The 14784-nt window shown below is 45.6% G+C and overlaps 2 protein-coding genes across 2 annotated transcripts in view; both read right to left on the bottom strand.

The window, feature by feature from the left end:
* Positions 1-14784, bottom strand: part of LOC140208593 (uncharacterized) — a 290808-nt gene that overhangs the window by 213866 nt on the left and 62158 nt on the right. The gene's annotated exons all lie outside the window — the stretch shown is intronic.
* LOC140207856 (uncharacterized) overlaps positions 5233-14784 on the bottom strand; it is a 71753-nt gene continuing 62201 nt past the window's right edge. Inside the window, 1 exon segment of the mRNA XM_072276405.1 lies at positions 5233-6528. Within this exon segment, the coding sequence (XP_072132506.1) occupies positions 5491-6528 (1038 nt within the window). The 3' untranslated portion in view covers positions 5233-5490.

Raw genomic sequence — 14784 nt, 5'->3', positions numbered from 1 at the left:
CCTGCTTGTCTGAATAAGGCATTATCATATTGATGTGTACTACCTGTGTTAGTTTACGTCAGTCGTGTGTTTTAATACCATAATTCACATCATTAATTTGAGAGACTATTTCATACAGTCCGTTGAATTTCGCCTGAAGTGGATTCGTCAACATTGGAGATAAGGCAAGCACATTATCCCCCACCATATATTTTCTTTTGTTTTGGTCTGCTTATCAAACCAACACTTCATTTTGTTTTGAGAAATCTTTACGTTTTGTCTCGCTAGACGACAGGCTTGGTGTAGTTTATTTCTGAACTTCAAAACATAGTCTAACAAGTTAACATGTACATCCCCATCAATCCACTGTTCCTTTAACAAGGTCAAAGGTCCCCTCACTCTATGACCAAATACAAGTTCAAATGGACTAAAGCCCAGTGACTCCTGTACCAACTCTTTTAAGCCTGATTTATACTTGTGCGTCAAGTGTACGCCATCGGCACTACGTACCCTATGCCATACCCACGCTGTACCTTACGCCGTAGGGTGACGTGCAGCTCCTCTAAAAAGTAACTCACGCGTCACGGCGACGCAGAGCGCAACAACTGTGATTGGTCCGCTTGGTAGCATCGCATTTCTGGTTGCTTTTCTCTGCCATGTCTGTACACTGATGCAAAATAAATGGTTGGAGACAATGAACCGAATCGTCAAGTCTACCTGCCAACATCCGAAAATCTTTGAAATGCATTTCCTTGTCCATGTCTCTCATGAAAAAGTTCAACAGTGTCAGAGAAACCCCACCGCCAACTTGCATTTTGGTGGTGAAGTGCAAAGCGATGCAGACACAACTACGCATGCTCGCTACGGCGTAGGGCTACGCAAAAATAAAATGGGGTAGGATACGGCGTATCCCGAACGCACAAGTATAAATCAACCTTTACTGCGAACAAAAGCAAATGTATTCCTTCACCCCAGTCTTTTCCATCTTCAACACAGTATGTCTTAATCATTGTTTTGACAGTAGAATTAAATCTTTCCAAAGCCCCTTGTGATTCCGGATGGTACGCAGACGACGTAATTTGTTTAGGTCCCAGTTCATAAACTACCTGCTGGAATAATCCAGATGTAAAATTACTTCCTTGATCAGACTGGATTTCTTTAGGCAAACCAAATAAAGTAAAAAAAAAACTTAAGAGCCTTCGTCACAGTTTTAGCTTTAATATTTCTGAGAGGTATTGCCTCTGGGAATGTGGATGCGGTATACATAATAGTTAGCAAATACTGATGGACAGCTTTAGTCTTTGGCAATGGGCCACACAATCCACTATAAATTTGGAACAGGGTTCTCTGAATGCAGGTATAGGCCGGAGTGGGGCCACTGGGGTAACCTGATTAGGTTTACCCACAACTTGACAAGTGTGACAAGTTCTGCAAAAGGTCACAACACCTTTCCTCAAATTAGGCCAGTAAAATTCCTTTATAATCCTGTTTACAGTTTTATTCACTCCATAATGGCCATCTAAGGGCATACTGTGAGCCAAAGTTAAAATTTCAGTCCTATAAACTTTAGGAACTACAACTTGGTGAATAATTGTCCATTCCTCACTCGCAGGCATAGCAGGTGGCCTCCACTTCCTCATTAACACTCCATCCTTGAGATAATACCCTACTGACATTTTTTTAATCTCATCATCTGAGAGAGATGTTTCTTATAAAGCTTCAATCTCAGGGTCCCAGTTCTGTTCTGCTATAAACTCCTTCCTAGACAGGGATAAATCTTTCTCATCAGACTTACTACCTGAATCCTGTTGAAACAATGAAGGCAGAAAAGTCCCTGACAAGTCATCATAACCTGAATCCCAATTTTGGCTACCTTGGGTATCAGAATCGTGCTGCACAGAACCGTCTGCATTAGCAGACTTTTTCACCATACTTCGAGTTACTGTGCAGGAAGTATAAATGTTAAAATCCATCTGTGGGTCGTCAGTGGTTGGCTTAGTTGTCAACTGCACTGCAGGAACAACATTACCATCTACCAGGTCATTCCCTGACAGCAAAGTAACATCTTCCACCTGTAAACTGGAGCATAATCCAATTTTAACAGGTCCCGAAACCAACCCTGACTGTAAAGTTACCCTGTGCAATGGCACAGAAACCATGCCACCCCCAATGCCTTTAATAAGATTTACCTCACCAATGTTAGTCTCACCACCAAACTTTAGAAGGCTGTCTAACATAAGTGACTGAGAAGCCCCAGTTTCTCGAAGAATTTTCACTGGTACCGGTGTTGACCCTTCCATTACTAATACAAACCCATCTGACATAAAATGATCGAATCTCTTCTTAACTCAGTCAGACCTCTCAGTCCTTAAATGAGCCGCAACAAAATGTTCAGAACCCTGTGGGTTTATAGGTGCTTCAACATACTGATCACAGGCATTTGGGACTGCCTCCTTTTCCTTTTTCTTCTTCAGGACAGAACAATTAGCCATCATATGACCAGCTTTCTGACAATAGTAACAAGAGAGACCAGAATATTTCTCCTTCAACTGCTTCCCTTCATTCTTACCTTATTACTAATCCCAGCTTTAATTTCTGGTTTACCCTGGTTATCCCTGCTACTCTTTTGGAAGCTCTTATTCGGGGTAAGCTTAATCTTATGAGTTAAAGCAAACTCATCTGCTAATCTAGCAGACTCCTGCAAAGTGGCAGCATCCTTTTCATCTAAATCTAAATCAAGGATGCATCTTTTGAATTCTTCAATTAAAACCAACTCTTTCAAGCTGTTGAAATCATCATTTACATTTTTATACGTGCACCAGTGGTCAAAACACACAAACTTCTCATAAGAAAATTCCATATAAATCTAGTTCAGAGATTTCCTCAAATTTCTAGACTTTTGCCTGTATGCTTCTGGGACCAACTAATAAGCTTTGAGCACAGCCTCTTTCACTGTGTCATAATCAGCTGCTTCATCAACTGTCAAAGCAGAATAGGCTCACTGAGCCTTCCCCTTAATTACACTTTGTAAGAGAATGGGCCAACCCTCTTTTCACTACTTTAAACCCTGAGCAACCTTTTCAAAATGCTGAAAGTATTTATCAACCTCTGCCTCGTCAAATGGGGGTACCAATTTAACTTCCCGACTGGCCTGAAACTTATCACCAGAGTCTCACGCTAGACCTCTTTGCTGCAATCTCTCTATCTTTTTCAGTTTGAACATCCTCTACCTTTCTGCTTCCTCCCTGTTTTTCTGCCTCTTCTCTCTGTTTTCCTGCCTCAAACTGCCTCTGTCTTTCCACAACCTCCATCTTTATTTTTTCTAACTTGTACGGGAGCTCAAGCTCACTAGGTTTACTTTCAGGAAACACCTCCAACTCTTCCACTTTAAACACACCCTCAGATACATAATACTCAGCTATTATCCTCTGCATCTGTGACCTCCTCATTGTCAATTTCATCTTAGCAAGTTTTAACCTTTTAGCAATACTCAATAACTCAATCCTTCTGGCGTCCTCTAATGCCTCAGAGGTTGGCGCTTCCAGACATGTATCAACATCCATTGCTTCTCATTTTCTACACACAAATAAATCAAAAGGGATTTCACCAATGAAATCAATAAGTAATCTATACGGCCCCAAATCTGTTCATATCCAGGATGCAGGCCTCAATTTTTTTACGAACCCTAACACTTTAAAAATGAACCAGCAGCAATAGACTACACCTGGAGTCTGGTTTTGATGTTAAAACCACTATCTTTATTAGTATCTACTTCTAATATAGTAACTTAAGCAAGATAGGTAGTGGTGGAGGGAGTACATTCAGTTTGGAGGATTGTGACAAGTGGTGTCCCACAAGGATCTGTTCTGGGACCTCTACTTTTCGTCATTTTTATTAACGACCTGGAGGTCGGGGTAGAAGGGTGGGTTGGCAAGTTTGAAGACGACACAAAGGTTGGTGGTGTTGTAGATAGTGTAGAGGATTGTCAAAGATTGCAGAGAGACATTGATAGGATGCAGAAGTGGGCTGAGAAGTGGCAGATGGAGTTCAACCCGGAGAAGTGTGAGGTGGTACACTTTGGAAGGACAAACTCCAAGGCAGAGTACAAAGTAAATGGCAGAATACTTGGTAGTGTGGAGGAGCAGAGGGATCTCAAGGTACATGTCCACAGATCCCTGAAAGTTGCCTCACAGGTGGATAGGGTAGTTAAGAAAGCTTATGGGGTGTTAGCTTTCATAAGTCGAGGGATAGAGTTTAAGAGTTGCGATGTAATGATGCAGCTCTATAAAACTCTGGTTCGGCCACACTTGGAGTACTGTGTCCAGTTCTGGTCACCTCACTATAGGAAGGATGTGGAAGCATTGGAAAGTGTACGGAAGAGATTTACCAGGATGCTGCCTGGTTTAGAAAGTATGCATTATGATCAGAGATGAAGGGAACTAGGGCTTTACTCTTTGGAGAGAAGGAGGATGAGAGGAGACATGATAGAGGTGTACAAGATAATAAGAGGAATAGATAGAGTGGATAGCCAGCACCTCTTCCCCAGGGCACCACTGCTCAATACAAGAGGACATGGCTTTAAGGTAAGGGGTGAGAAGTTCAAGGGGGATATTAGAGGAAGGTTTTTTACTCAGAGAGTGGTTGGTGCGTGGAATGCACTGCCTGAGTCAGTGGTGGAGGCAGATACACTAGTGAAGTTTAAGAGACTACTAGACAGGTATATGGAGGAATTTAAGGTGGGGGCTTATATGGGAGGCAGGGTTTGAGGGTCGGCACAACATTGTGGGCCGAAGGGCCTGTACTGTGCTGTACTATTCTATGTTCTATAAACAATAGTTAACAGTGGTATGTGTATATATGTGTGTAAATATAACTCCCACCCTACTGAGCTCGGGGGAAACAAGGCTTGGAGTCTTGAGACGGTAAAGTATGGAAGTTCAGCTCAATCATAGAATAGGTGATGAGAGAGAGATATTTGTAATCCAGGGTAAATGTTGAGAGAAGGCAATTATGTCAAATTCCACAGTTTCCACGGTGGTAAGAGAACAGTTGCTGTAGAACTTATCCATCGTTGTTCCAAATCCACATACGAATTATCACCGAAAGTGACTTGTCACAAGGGGTATCATCTTCAAGTGAATTACCACACCACACCCAGGCAAGGGTTAACACATAAGTGGTCTTCACAGGATACCCCAAATCCGATCCACTCCTATAGATCAAATGAGGTGACAACCACACATTCAATGTATGCTGAATCGATAATTAACCCAACCTTGTGGGCAGAGGAAAGTTCTAAACAGTGACCCTTGGCCACTCGTTCCCTTGTTTTGAACCTTCCATTTTTCCTCCTTCATCTCTGTCTGACTCTGAGTGTCTGTGTCCTCGGTTAAAACTAAACAAGCTGTGAGTGATGTAAACGAGATGCGAGTCAGACTGATTCGCCTTAATCTCTCTCCCTCTTAAAATGACAGCCCACAGCAAATGAAACCTAGGGATTCATAACAACGGTCACTGCCCATTGTGAACTGACTGATGTGCCAGTAGTTGGGATGACTGAGTGAATCCCTTCCCACATTCTTTGCAGGTGAATGGCTTCTCCCCAGTGTGAACTCGCTGATGTCTCTGTAGGCTGGATGATCGAGTGAATCTCTTCCCACATTCCGAGCAGGTGAACGGCTTCTCCCCAGTGTGAACTCGCTGATGTATCATTAGGGCAGAAGAGTGAGTGAATCCCTTCTCACAGACTGAGCAGGTGAACGGCTTCTCTCCAGTGTGAACTCGCTGATGACTCTGTAGGTTGGATGACTGAGTGAATCCCTTCCCACAGACTGAGCAGCCGAACGGCTTCTCCCCAGTGTGAACTCGCTGATGAATCTGTAGGTCGGATGACCGAGTGAATCTATTCCCACATACAGAGCAGGGAAATGGCTTCTCCCCAGTGTGAACTCGTTGATGACTCTGTAGGTCGCATGACCGAGTGAATCCCTTCCTACAGACTGAGCAGGTGAACGGCTTCTCCCCAGTGTGAACTCGCTGATGACTCTGCAGGTTGGATAACTGAGTGAATCTATTCCCACATTCTGTGCAGGTGAACGGCTTCTCCCCAGTGTGAACTCGCTGATGACTCCATAGGTGGGATGACTCAGAGAATCTCTTCCCACATTCTGAGCAGGTGAACGGCTTCTCCCCAGTGTGAACTCGCTGATGACACTGTAGGTGGGACGACCGACTGAATCTCTTCTGACAGACTAAGCAGGTGAACGGCTTCTCCCCAGTGTGAACTCGCTGATGTAACAGTAGGGTGGATGACTGAGTGAATCTCTTCCCACAGACTGAGCAGGTGAACGGCTTCTCCCCAGTGTGAACTCGCTGATGACTCTGTAGGTGGGATGACTGAGTGAATCTCTTCCCACATACTGAGCAGGTGAACGGCTTCTCCCCAGTGTGAACTCGCTGATGTACCAGTAGGGTGGAAGACTGAGTGAATCTCTTCCCACATACTGAGCAGGTGAACGGCTTCTCCCCAGTGTGAACTCGCTGATGACTCTGTTGGTGGGATGACCGAGTGAATCTCTTCCCACAGTCTGAGCAGGTGAACGTCCACTCCCCGGTGTAAACACGCTGGTCAGCCATTAGGTCAAATGACTGAGTGAATCCTTTCCCAGAAATTCAGCAGATGACCAGCATCTACCCGGTGTGAACTGACTGGTGTGTCCACAGGTGAGACGACTGACTGAATCCTTTCTCACACACAGAACAGGTGAAAGGCCTTGCCCAGTGTGAACTTGCTGATGTACTTTCAATTGAGATGACCGAGTGAATCGATTCCCACTGTTTGAGCAGGTGAACGGCCTTTCTCCTGTGTAGAATGACGACTGTGCCAGTCTGTCAGATGATCAAGTGAATCCCTCCCCACTGTCTGAGCAGGAAAGATGGTTGATTGAATCCCTTGCTCCACTTCTTAAATGTCTAGACAGAGACAGCAAAACTGGTGTTTGAGATTCCTGGAGACAAATTACTTCTCGTTTTAACCTGTAAAAAGATTTACAAAATCCATCAATGGGTGAAGGACAACATTTCAGATGAGATTACTTGAGTTGCCAAGGTTTGTTCTGGTATCACACTGTTACAGTGAGGTTCAACCCAAGTTGGACAGAGAAATCATCTTCTGGCTGGTCGCAGTGCTGGTATCTGGAATGACCATCAATTCCCTGATGCTCTTCCTGTCTCTATCAGAATGGGGCATTTCTGCCATCTCCAGTCTGTTCCTTGGCTCAGTTTGACTCTCTCCATTGGTATTATTCCCTGTTCCTGCTGAGCCACATGGGTGCCTGGCCCCACAGTAACTGAAACACTCTCGCGCAAATAGTCTTTCTTGACGTGCAACTGGGGTTTTCTTGTATCATTAACTTAAGGTGCCACAGTTTTAACGCCATATAAAAAAATCCTGCTGAGATGAATGGTTGGTCTGCACAGCTGTTAAAAGGACTTAGAGTGAATTTTTGTATTATTTCAGGTTCTTTTCACAGTCATAGAAAACTACAACACAGAAACAAGCCCTTTGGGCCAACTAGTTTGTGCTGAACTATTTAAACTGCCCACTCCCATACCCCTACCATCCAGGTACCTTTACAAACCTCTTAAATGTTGAAATTGAGCTCGCATTCACCACTTGTGCTGGCTGCTCATTCCACACCTGGGGTCTGTGTGAAGAAGTTTCCCCTCATGTTCCCCTTAACGTTTCACCTTTCACCCTTAACCCATGGCCTCTAGTTGTAGACCCACCATCTCAGTGGTAAAAGCCAGCTTGCACTTACCATATCTATAACCCTCATAATCGTCGTATACCTCCATCAAATCTCCACTCATCTTCTACATTCCAAGGAATAAAGTCCTGACCTGTTCAATCTTTCTTTATAACCCAAGTCCTCCAGACCTAGCAACATCCTTATGAATTTTCTCTGAACTCTTTCAACCCCTTTTACATCTTTCCTGTAGGTTGGTGACCAAAACTGCACACAATACTCCAGATTAGGCCTCACCAATGTCTCGTGCAGCGTGAACATAACATCCATCTCCTGTACTCAGTACTTTGGTTCATGAAGGCCAATATGCCAAAATCTTTCTTTCCGTCCCTATTTAACTGTGACACCACTTTCAGTGAATTATGGACATGTATTCCCAGATCCCTTTCTTCTGCAGCGTTACTCAGTAACTGACCATTCACTGTGCAATTCTAGGTCCTACCAAAATGCAACACCTCGCACTTGTCTCCATTAAATTCCATTTTGCATTTCTTCACCCATTTTTCCATCTGGTCCAGGTCGCACTGCAAGCCATGATAGTCTTCCTCACTGTCCACTACACCCCCAGTCTTGGTGTCATCCACAAATTTGCTGATCCAGTTAACCACACTATCATCCAGATTACTGATATAGGTGACAAACAGTAACAGATCCAGCACCGATCCCTGTGGCACACCGCTAGTCACAGGATGTGGTCAGAGAGGCAACCATCTGCTACCACACTCTGGCTTCTCCCAAAGACAGTGTCTCATCCAATTTACTATCTCATCTTGAATGTTGAGTGACTGAACCTTCTTGACCAAACTCCCATATGAGAATTTGTCAAGTGCTTTTGCTAAAGTCCATGTAGACAACATCCACTGCCTTGCCTTCATCCACTTTCCTGATAACTTCCTCGAGAGACTCTATAAGATTGGATAGACATGATCTGCTGCCTATCCTTAATCAGTCCACATCAATCCAAATACTTGTATATCCGTCTCCTGCACACACATTCCAATAACTTTCCCACTACTAATGTCAGGCTCACCAATGTATAAATTCCTAGTTTATTTTTAGAGCCTTTTTTGAACAGCAGAACAACATCGGCTGTCCTCCAATCCTCCAGTACCTCACCTGTCACTAAGGATGACTTAAATATCTGTGCTTGGGCCCCAACAATTTCTGCACTTGTCTTCCGCAGGGTCCCAGGGAACAACTTGTCAGGCCCTGGGGATTTATCCACGCTAATTTGCCTTCAGACAGCAAACAGCTCCATCTCTGTAATCTTTACAGGGTCCATGAAGTTGATGCTGCTTTCCCTCACTTATATAGACTCTGTGACCATCTCCTGAGTAAATACGGATGCAGAAAATATCTCCCCCATCTATTTGTCTCCTCATATCGATTACCATTCTGACCTTCCAGAGAATTAATTTTTCCCCTTGCCATCTTTTCGCACTTAACATATCTGCAGAATCCATGAGGATTCTCCTTCACCTTGTCTGTTGGGGCAACCTCATGCCTTCTTTTATTTCTTTCATAAGTGTTCACCTGAATTTCCCGTACTTCATAAGTATCCCATTTGTTCCTATCTGCCCGTACCTGGTATGCACCTCTTTTTTATTGATCTGGGAGATGAAAGCCAAAGGGGTGATGGAGCTGCATGGTGGGAGGTGGGAGTAGGGGAGGGTTAAACTAAAGTTGCAGGGAGAATGGGAGCCTGAATAACAGAACAGATAGTGGAGGTGTTGTGGAGACAGATGTTGTTCAGTCCTTAGGCAAAGTCAGGAATTAAAAACATTGAGCATGGTGCAGTGAATATGCTCAATCCTGTACATTTCAATACAGGGAGCAGCGTAGGAAAGGCGGATGTGTTCAGGACATGGATCAACACCTGGAATTATGACACTAGGATCTGGCAACTGTGGACTGGGACAGGCTGCTTTATGGCAAAGGTGCGCTTGATAAATGGGAGGCCTTCAAACCGAAATTTTGAAAGTACAAGGCGGGTATGTGCCTGTCAGAATAAAAGGTAAAGATAGAAACTGTAGGGAACCTTGGTTTTTAAGAGATATTGAGACCCTGGTGAAGCACAAAATGGAGTTGCAGAACAGGGACAGGCAGGTAGGTTCTTATGGAGTTTAAGAAATGCAAGAGAACACATAAGAAATAAATCAGGATGGCTAAAAGGCATGAGATTCCCCTTGCAGAAAAGATGAAGGATAATCCTCAGGGATTCTGGAGATAGATTAAGAGCAAAAGGACTGCAATGCACAAAATTGGTCCTCTGGAAGACCGGAATGGCAAACCATGTGTGGAACCAAAGCAGATGGGGGAGATCTGAGTATGGAATGAGCTGCCAGACGAGGTGGTAAATGCGGGTTCTTTTTTAACATTTAAGAATAAATTGGATAGATACATGGATGGGAGGTGTATGGAGGGATATGGTCCGTGTGCAGGTCAGTGGGACTAGGCAGAAAATGGTTCGGCGCAGCCAAGAAGGGCCAAAGGGCCTGTTTCTGTGCTGTAGTTTCTATGGTTCTATCTCAAATATATTTTTCATCTCATTTACTCAGGAGATGGACACAGGGTCTATGGGATTGTGGAAAAGCGGCATTAAAATCGTGGAACCTGTACGGATTAACGAAGAGGAGATGATTGCCATCCTGAGGCAGATTAGGGTGGATAAATCTCCAGGGCATGACAAGGTGCTCCTTTGGACCCCACGGGAGGCAGTGCAGAAGTCGTTGGGGCCCTAGCAGATATAACTAAATCATCCTTAGTGACAGGGGAGTTATCTGAGGATTGTAGGATAGCCAAAGTCATTTCGCTCTTCAACATACAGCATAGAAATCTACAGCATATTCCAGGCCATTCAGCCCACAATGTGGTGCCAACCATGTAACTTACTCTAGAAACTGCCTGGAATTTCCCTAGCACATAGACCCCTATTTTACTGAGCTCCGTGTACCTATCTAAGAGGCTGTTAAAAGACCCTATTGTATCTGCCTCGACCACCACTGCTGGCAGTGCATTCCACACACCCACCACTCTCTGTGTAAAAAAACTTAACCCTGACATCTCCTCAGTATCTATTTCCAATCACTTTAAAATTATGCCCCTCGTGTTAGCCATTTCAACCCTGGGGGAAAACCTCTGGCGATCCACACGATCAATGCCCCTCATCATCTTATACACCTCAAAAAGGCTCCAAACATAAACAAAGAAATTATATATTGCTTTGAAGATTTGTTAGAAGTATACAAAATTATAAGGGTATAGATCAGGTAAATGCAAGCAGCTTTTTCCACTGAGGTTGGGAGGGATGACAACCAGAGGTCATGGGTAAGTGGGGAAGGAGAAAATGTAATGGGAACACGTGGAAAAGCTCTTCACTGAAATGGTCGTGAGAGTGTGGAATGAGATGTCAGCACAAGTGGTGAATATGAGCTGGGTTTCACAATTAAGAGAAGTTTGATAGGTACCTGGATGGTGGGGTATGGAGGCGATGGTCCCAGTGCAGGTAGTTGCATTAGACAGATTAAATTTTTTTTACCATTGACTAGATGGGTCAAATACCCTGTTTCCGTACCGAACTACTCCATATTTTTATGACAGACAAGCTGGACAAACCTGTTTGGAAGGGAAAAGGTAGGATTGACGATGGAGCAGCAATGGCTGGAGCTTTTGTGAGCAATTCGGGAGCTGAGTGACAGATACATCCCAAAGAAGTGGAAGCATTGGAAAGGCAGGAGGACAAAACCGTGGCTGAAATGAGAAGCCAAAGCCAACATAAAAGCAAAAGAAAGGGCAAACAAAAGAGCAAAAACTATTGGGAAGCTTTTAGAAACCAACAGAAGATGATTAAAAAAAAAGTCAGATGAGCTCAGGGGGTGGAATTATGATATTGTAGTCACTAATGAGTCTTGGTAGCACCCAACAGTCTGAGGCATTTAGAGTAACAAACTAACCGGGGCCTAAATATCTCTTGAAAACCAAGGTACAATATGATAATTCCCTGTCCTGAGCTCATCTGGCTTTCCTACGATGCTTCTTGCATTGTGATATACACAGCTCAGCACATTCATTGCACCATGCTCAACCATTTGATTGCTGACTCTGTCAGAGGTCTGAACAACATCTGACTGGTGTCAAGAAAACAACCTCTCGCTCATTGTCACAAAAACAAAGGAGCTGATTGTGGACGACAGGAGGAATGGAGACAGGCTAACCCCTATTGACATCAATGGATCTGGGGTTGAGAGGGTGAACAGCTTTAAGTTCCTTGGCATAAATATCACCGAGGATCTCACATTGCCTGTACATACCAGCTGTGTTGTGAAAAAAGCACACCAGCACCTCTTTCACCTCAGACGGTTGAAGAAGTTCGGGATGGGGCCCCAGATCCTAAGAACATTCTACAGGGACACAATTGAGAGCATCCTGACAGGCTGCATCACTGCCTGGTATGGGACCTGTACTTCCCTTAATCGCAGAAACCTGCAGAGAGTGGTGCGGACAGCCCAGCACATCTGTAGATGGAAACTTCCCACTGTTCAGGACCTTTACAGAGACAGGTGTGTAAAAAGGGCCCGAAGGATATTGGGGACCCGAGTCACCACAACCACAAACTGTTTCTGCTGCTACCATCCAGGAAACGGTACCACAGCAAAAGGACCAACAGGCTCCGGGACATCATCTCCCACCAGCCCATCAGACTGATTAATTCATGCTGATACAATTGCATTTCTATGTTATATTGACTGTCCTATGTACAAACTATTTATTATAAATTACACATTGCACATTAGATGGAGACGTAATGTAAAGATTTCCACTCCTCATGTATATGAAGGATGTATGTAATAAAGTCAATTCAATTCATTTCACCCTCTCCACTATCTGTTCTGTCATTCTGGCTCCCATTCCCCCTACAACTTATTTTAACCACATCACCCTCTCCCCACACTAGCACTAGCGAGCCTTACCACTGGGATATTAGTCTCCTCTTATTCTGTTCCCCTCACTAACAAATCCCCTATCACCCCTTTGACCAAAGAACAAACTGCCGGAGGAACTCAGTGGGTCGGGCAGCATCTGTGGAGGGAAATGGACCGTCAACATTTCGGGCCGAGACCCTCCCTCTGGACTGAGAGTGGACGGGAAATAGTCAGAGAAAAGAGGTGAGGGGTGGGGATGGGGCAAGAGCTGGGGAGTGAGAGGTGGATCCAGGTGAGGGGGAGGTGGGAAGGTGGAAATAGTGACGGGGTGGGAAGTGAGTGGTTGGGGCAACACGGGGCTGCAGAAGATGGAAATTAGTTCCATAGAGGATTAACAAAGAGGTTAGAGAGTATTTGTTATAGGGAGTGCAATGAAGATTCACCAGACTGATCCCTGGAGTGGTGGGGTCATCATATGAAGAAAGATCAAATGTGTTAACCCTTTCATTTAGTGAATCGAGGACTGAGAGGTGAACACATTGAAATGCACAACATCATTACCGGCTGAACCAGGGATCCCAATCTCTGAAAAAGGGGGTGGACTGTCCGGGACTGAGATGAGGGGAAATGTCTCCACTCCGAGGGTGGTGAATGTCTGTAAATCCCCACCACAGAGGCCGGTGAAGACTCGGTGATCGTCCTCACATAAAACAGAGGCCGGCAGATGTGTGGAGACCGAAGGGATCGAGGAAATGAGGATCGGGCAGAAACATGTGGCTGAGATGGGAGAGCAGCCGTCAGCTTGTTGGTGGTTAGAGGGGCTGAATGGCCACCTCCTGCTGTGTCTCACTTGATGTTTCCTGTCCAGTGAGGCTGGAGGAATGTGAATAGTAATTAGTGTTCATACACATGGAGGGGTTTAAATGAAACCTGCACATTTCCTGTTTGGGTCTGAATTGAGTGATTAGATCAGACCGGACGCAGCTTTGTCATTGTGCCGACTCCAGATACAAAGCCAATGAAACGCAGTTGGCATCTGGACTGGGGGGGGGGGGGGGTCGGGACCGTCACGTGACGGCTCTGCCCATTTACCTGGCCGGAAACACGTCACCTGCCAATCAAGGTTTGACCCCGCCTGGGCCATCAATGCACACCTCACCATTGGCCTCGTTAATTAGCCTTGTACTTGGCCTCGGGTAATTGGCCTTTGTAATCAGTTTAACCCTGCTGGCACCGAGCCATTGGCTTCCCTGTGCATCACCTGGGCTGGACCTTCCAGACCTATAAAGCAGCCCACGTGTGCGTGACCCTCTCTCTTTTGTGCTACCTCCGAGGGACCACCCTGCTGTCCGTGAGTTGTGCTTTGAATAGGGTTGGGAGTGTGGATATTGTCCCTAAGCAGAAGAGCCGCGCCTGCACAAAGTCAAGGGTGGTTGTATACTTTGTCCCCACGCGATTTAATGTGATTTATTGCTGATCCGACTACTGTAAGTTGTGCGCGTGTTGCTTCCGTTGCCATTTTCCCCCGTTTGCCTTCTGTAAATAAAATCCTTCACTACCCAGACTGTGAGCCCAGAGCCCTTGACTTTGAGACCTGCAGAATCTGTTTCCTCACTGGCGCTGCGTGGGGAAAGTGTTCTTGAACAGGGGCAAAATGGCCAGTACAGGCACCGAGCGTAGGATTCCCGGCTGGACCGACGAGAGAGGGATTTGAGGCCTGGCGGACCACGGTAAACCGGTGGACTGGCCCGAGCAGTTGGACCCACGTTGCGAGCACCTGGCCGCGGGGCTGCTCCGGCTGTGGGATGAGGGGGGCCCCAACATGAGCCTCTCTGATCAAGAGGCGAGCGCCCCGGGGAGCCTGTCTGATCAACAACGCCCCACGGGCGCCGCAGCCGAAGATCCGGGTAGGCTCTACCCTGTGGGATCGGGTGGTGACCGCTGTGAGGGTCCGATACCCCACCCTCCTGGAGTGGGATCTACACCGGCGCCCGCAATGGGGTACGGTCAGTCAGGCCACCCGGGTTGTTAGAGAGTGGGCGCTGGTCAACGGCATCTACCAGGGAGCCTGCGAC

This window comes from Mobula birostris, chromosome 13, assembly GCF_030028105.1.
Source record: "Mobula birostris isolate sMobBir1 chromosome 13, sMobBir1.hap1, whole genome shotgun sequence".
NCBI classification, from domain to species: domain Eukaryota; kingdom Metazoa; phylum Chordata; class Chondrichthyes; order Myliobatiformes; family Myliobatidae; genus Mobula; species Mobula birostris.
Note: the sequence above shows the minus strand (reverse complement) of the source record. Positions and strands in the feature narration are given on the sequence as shown.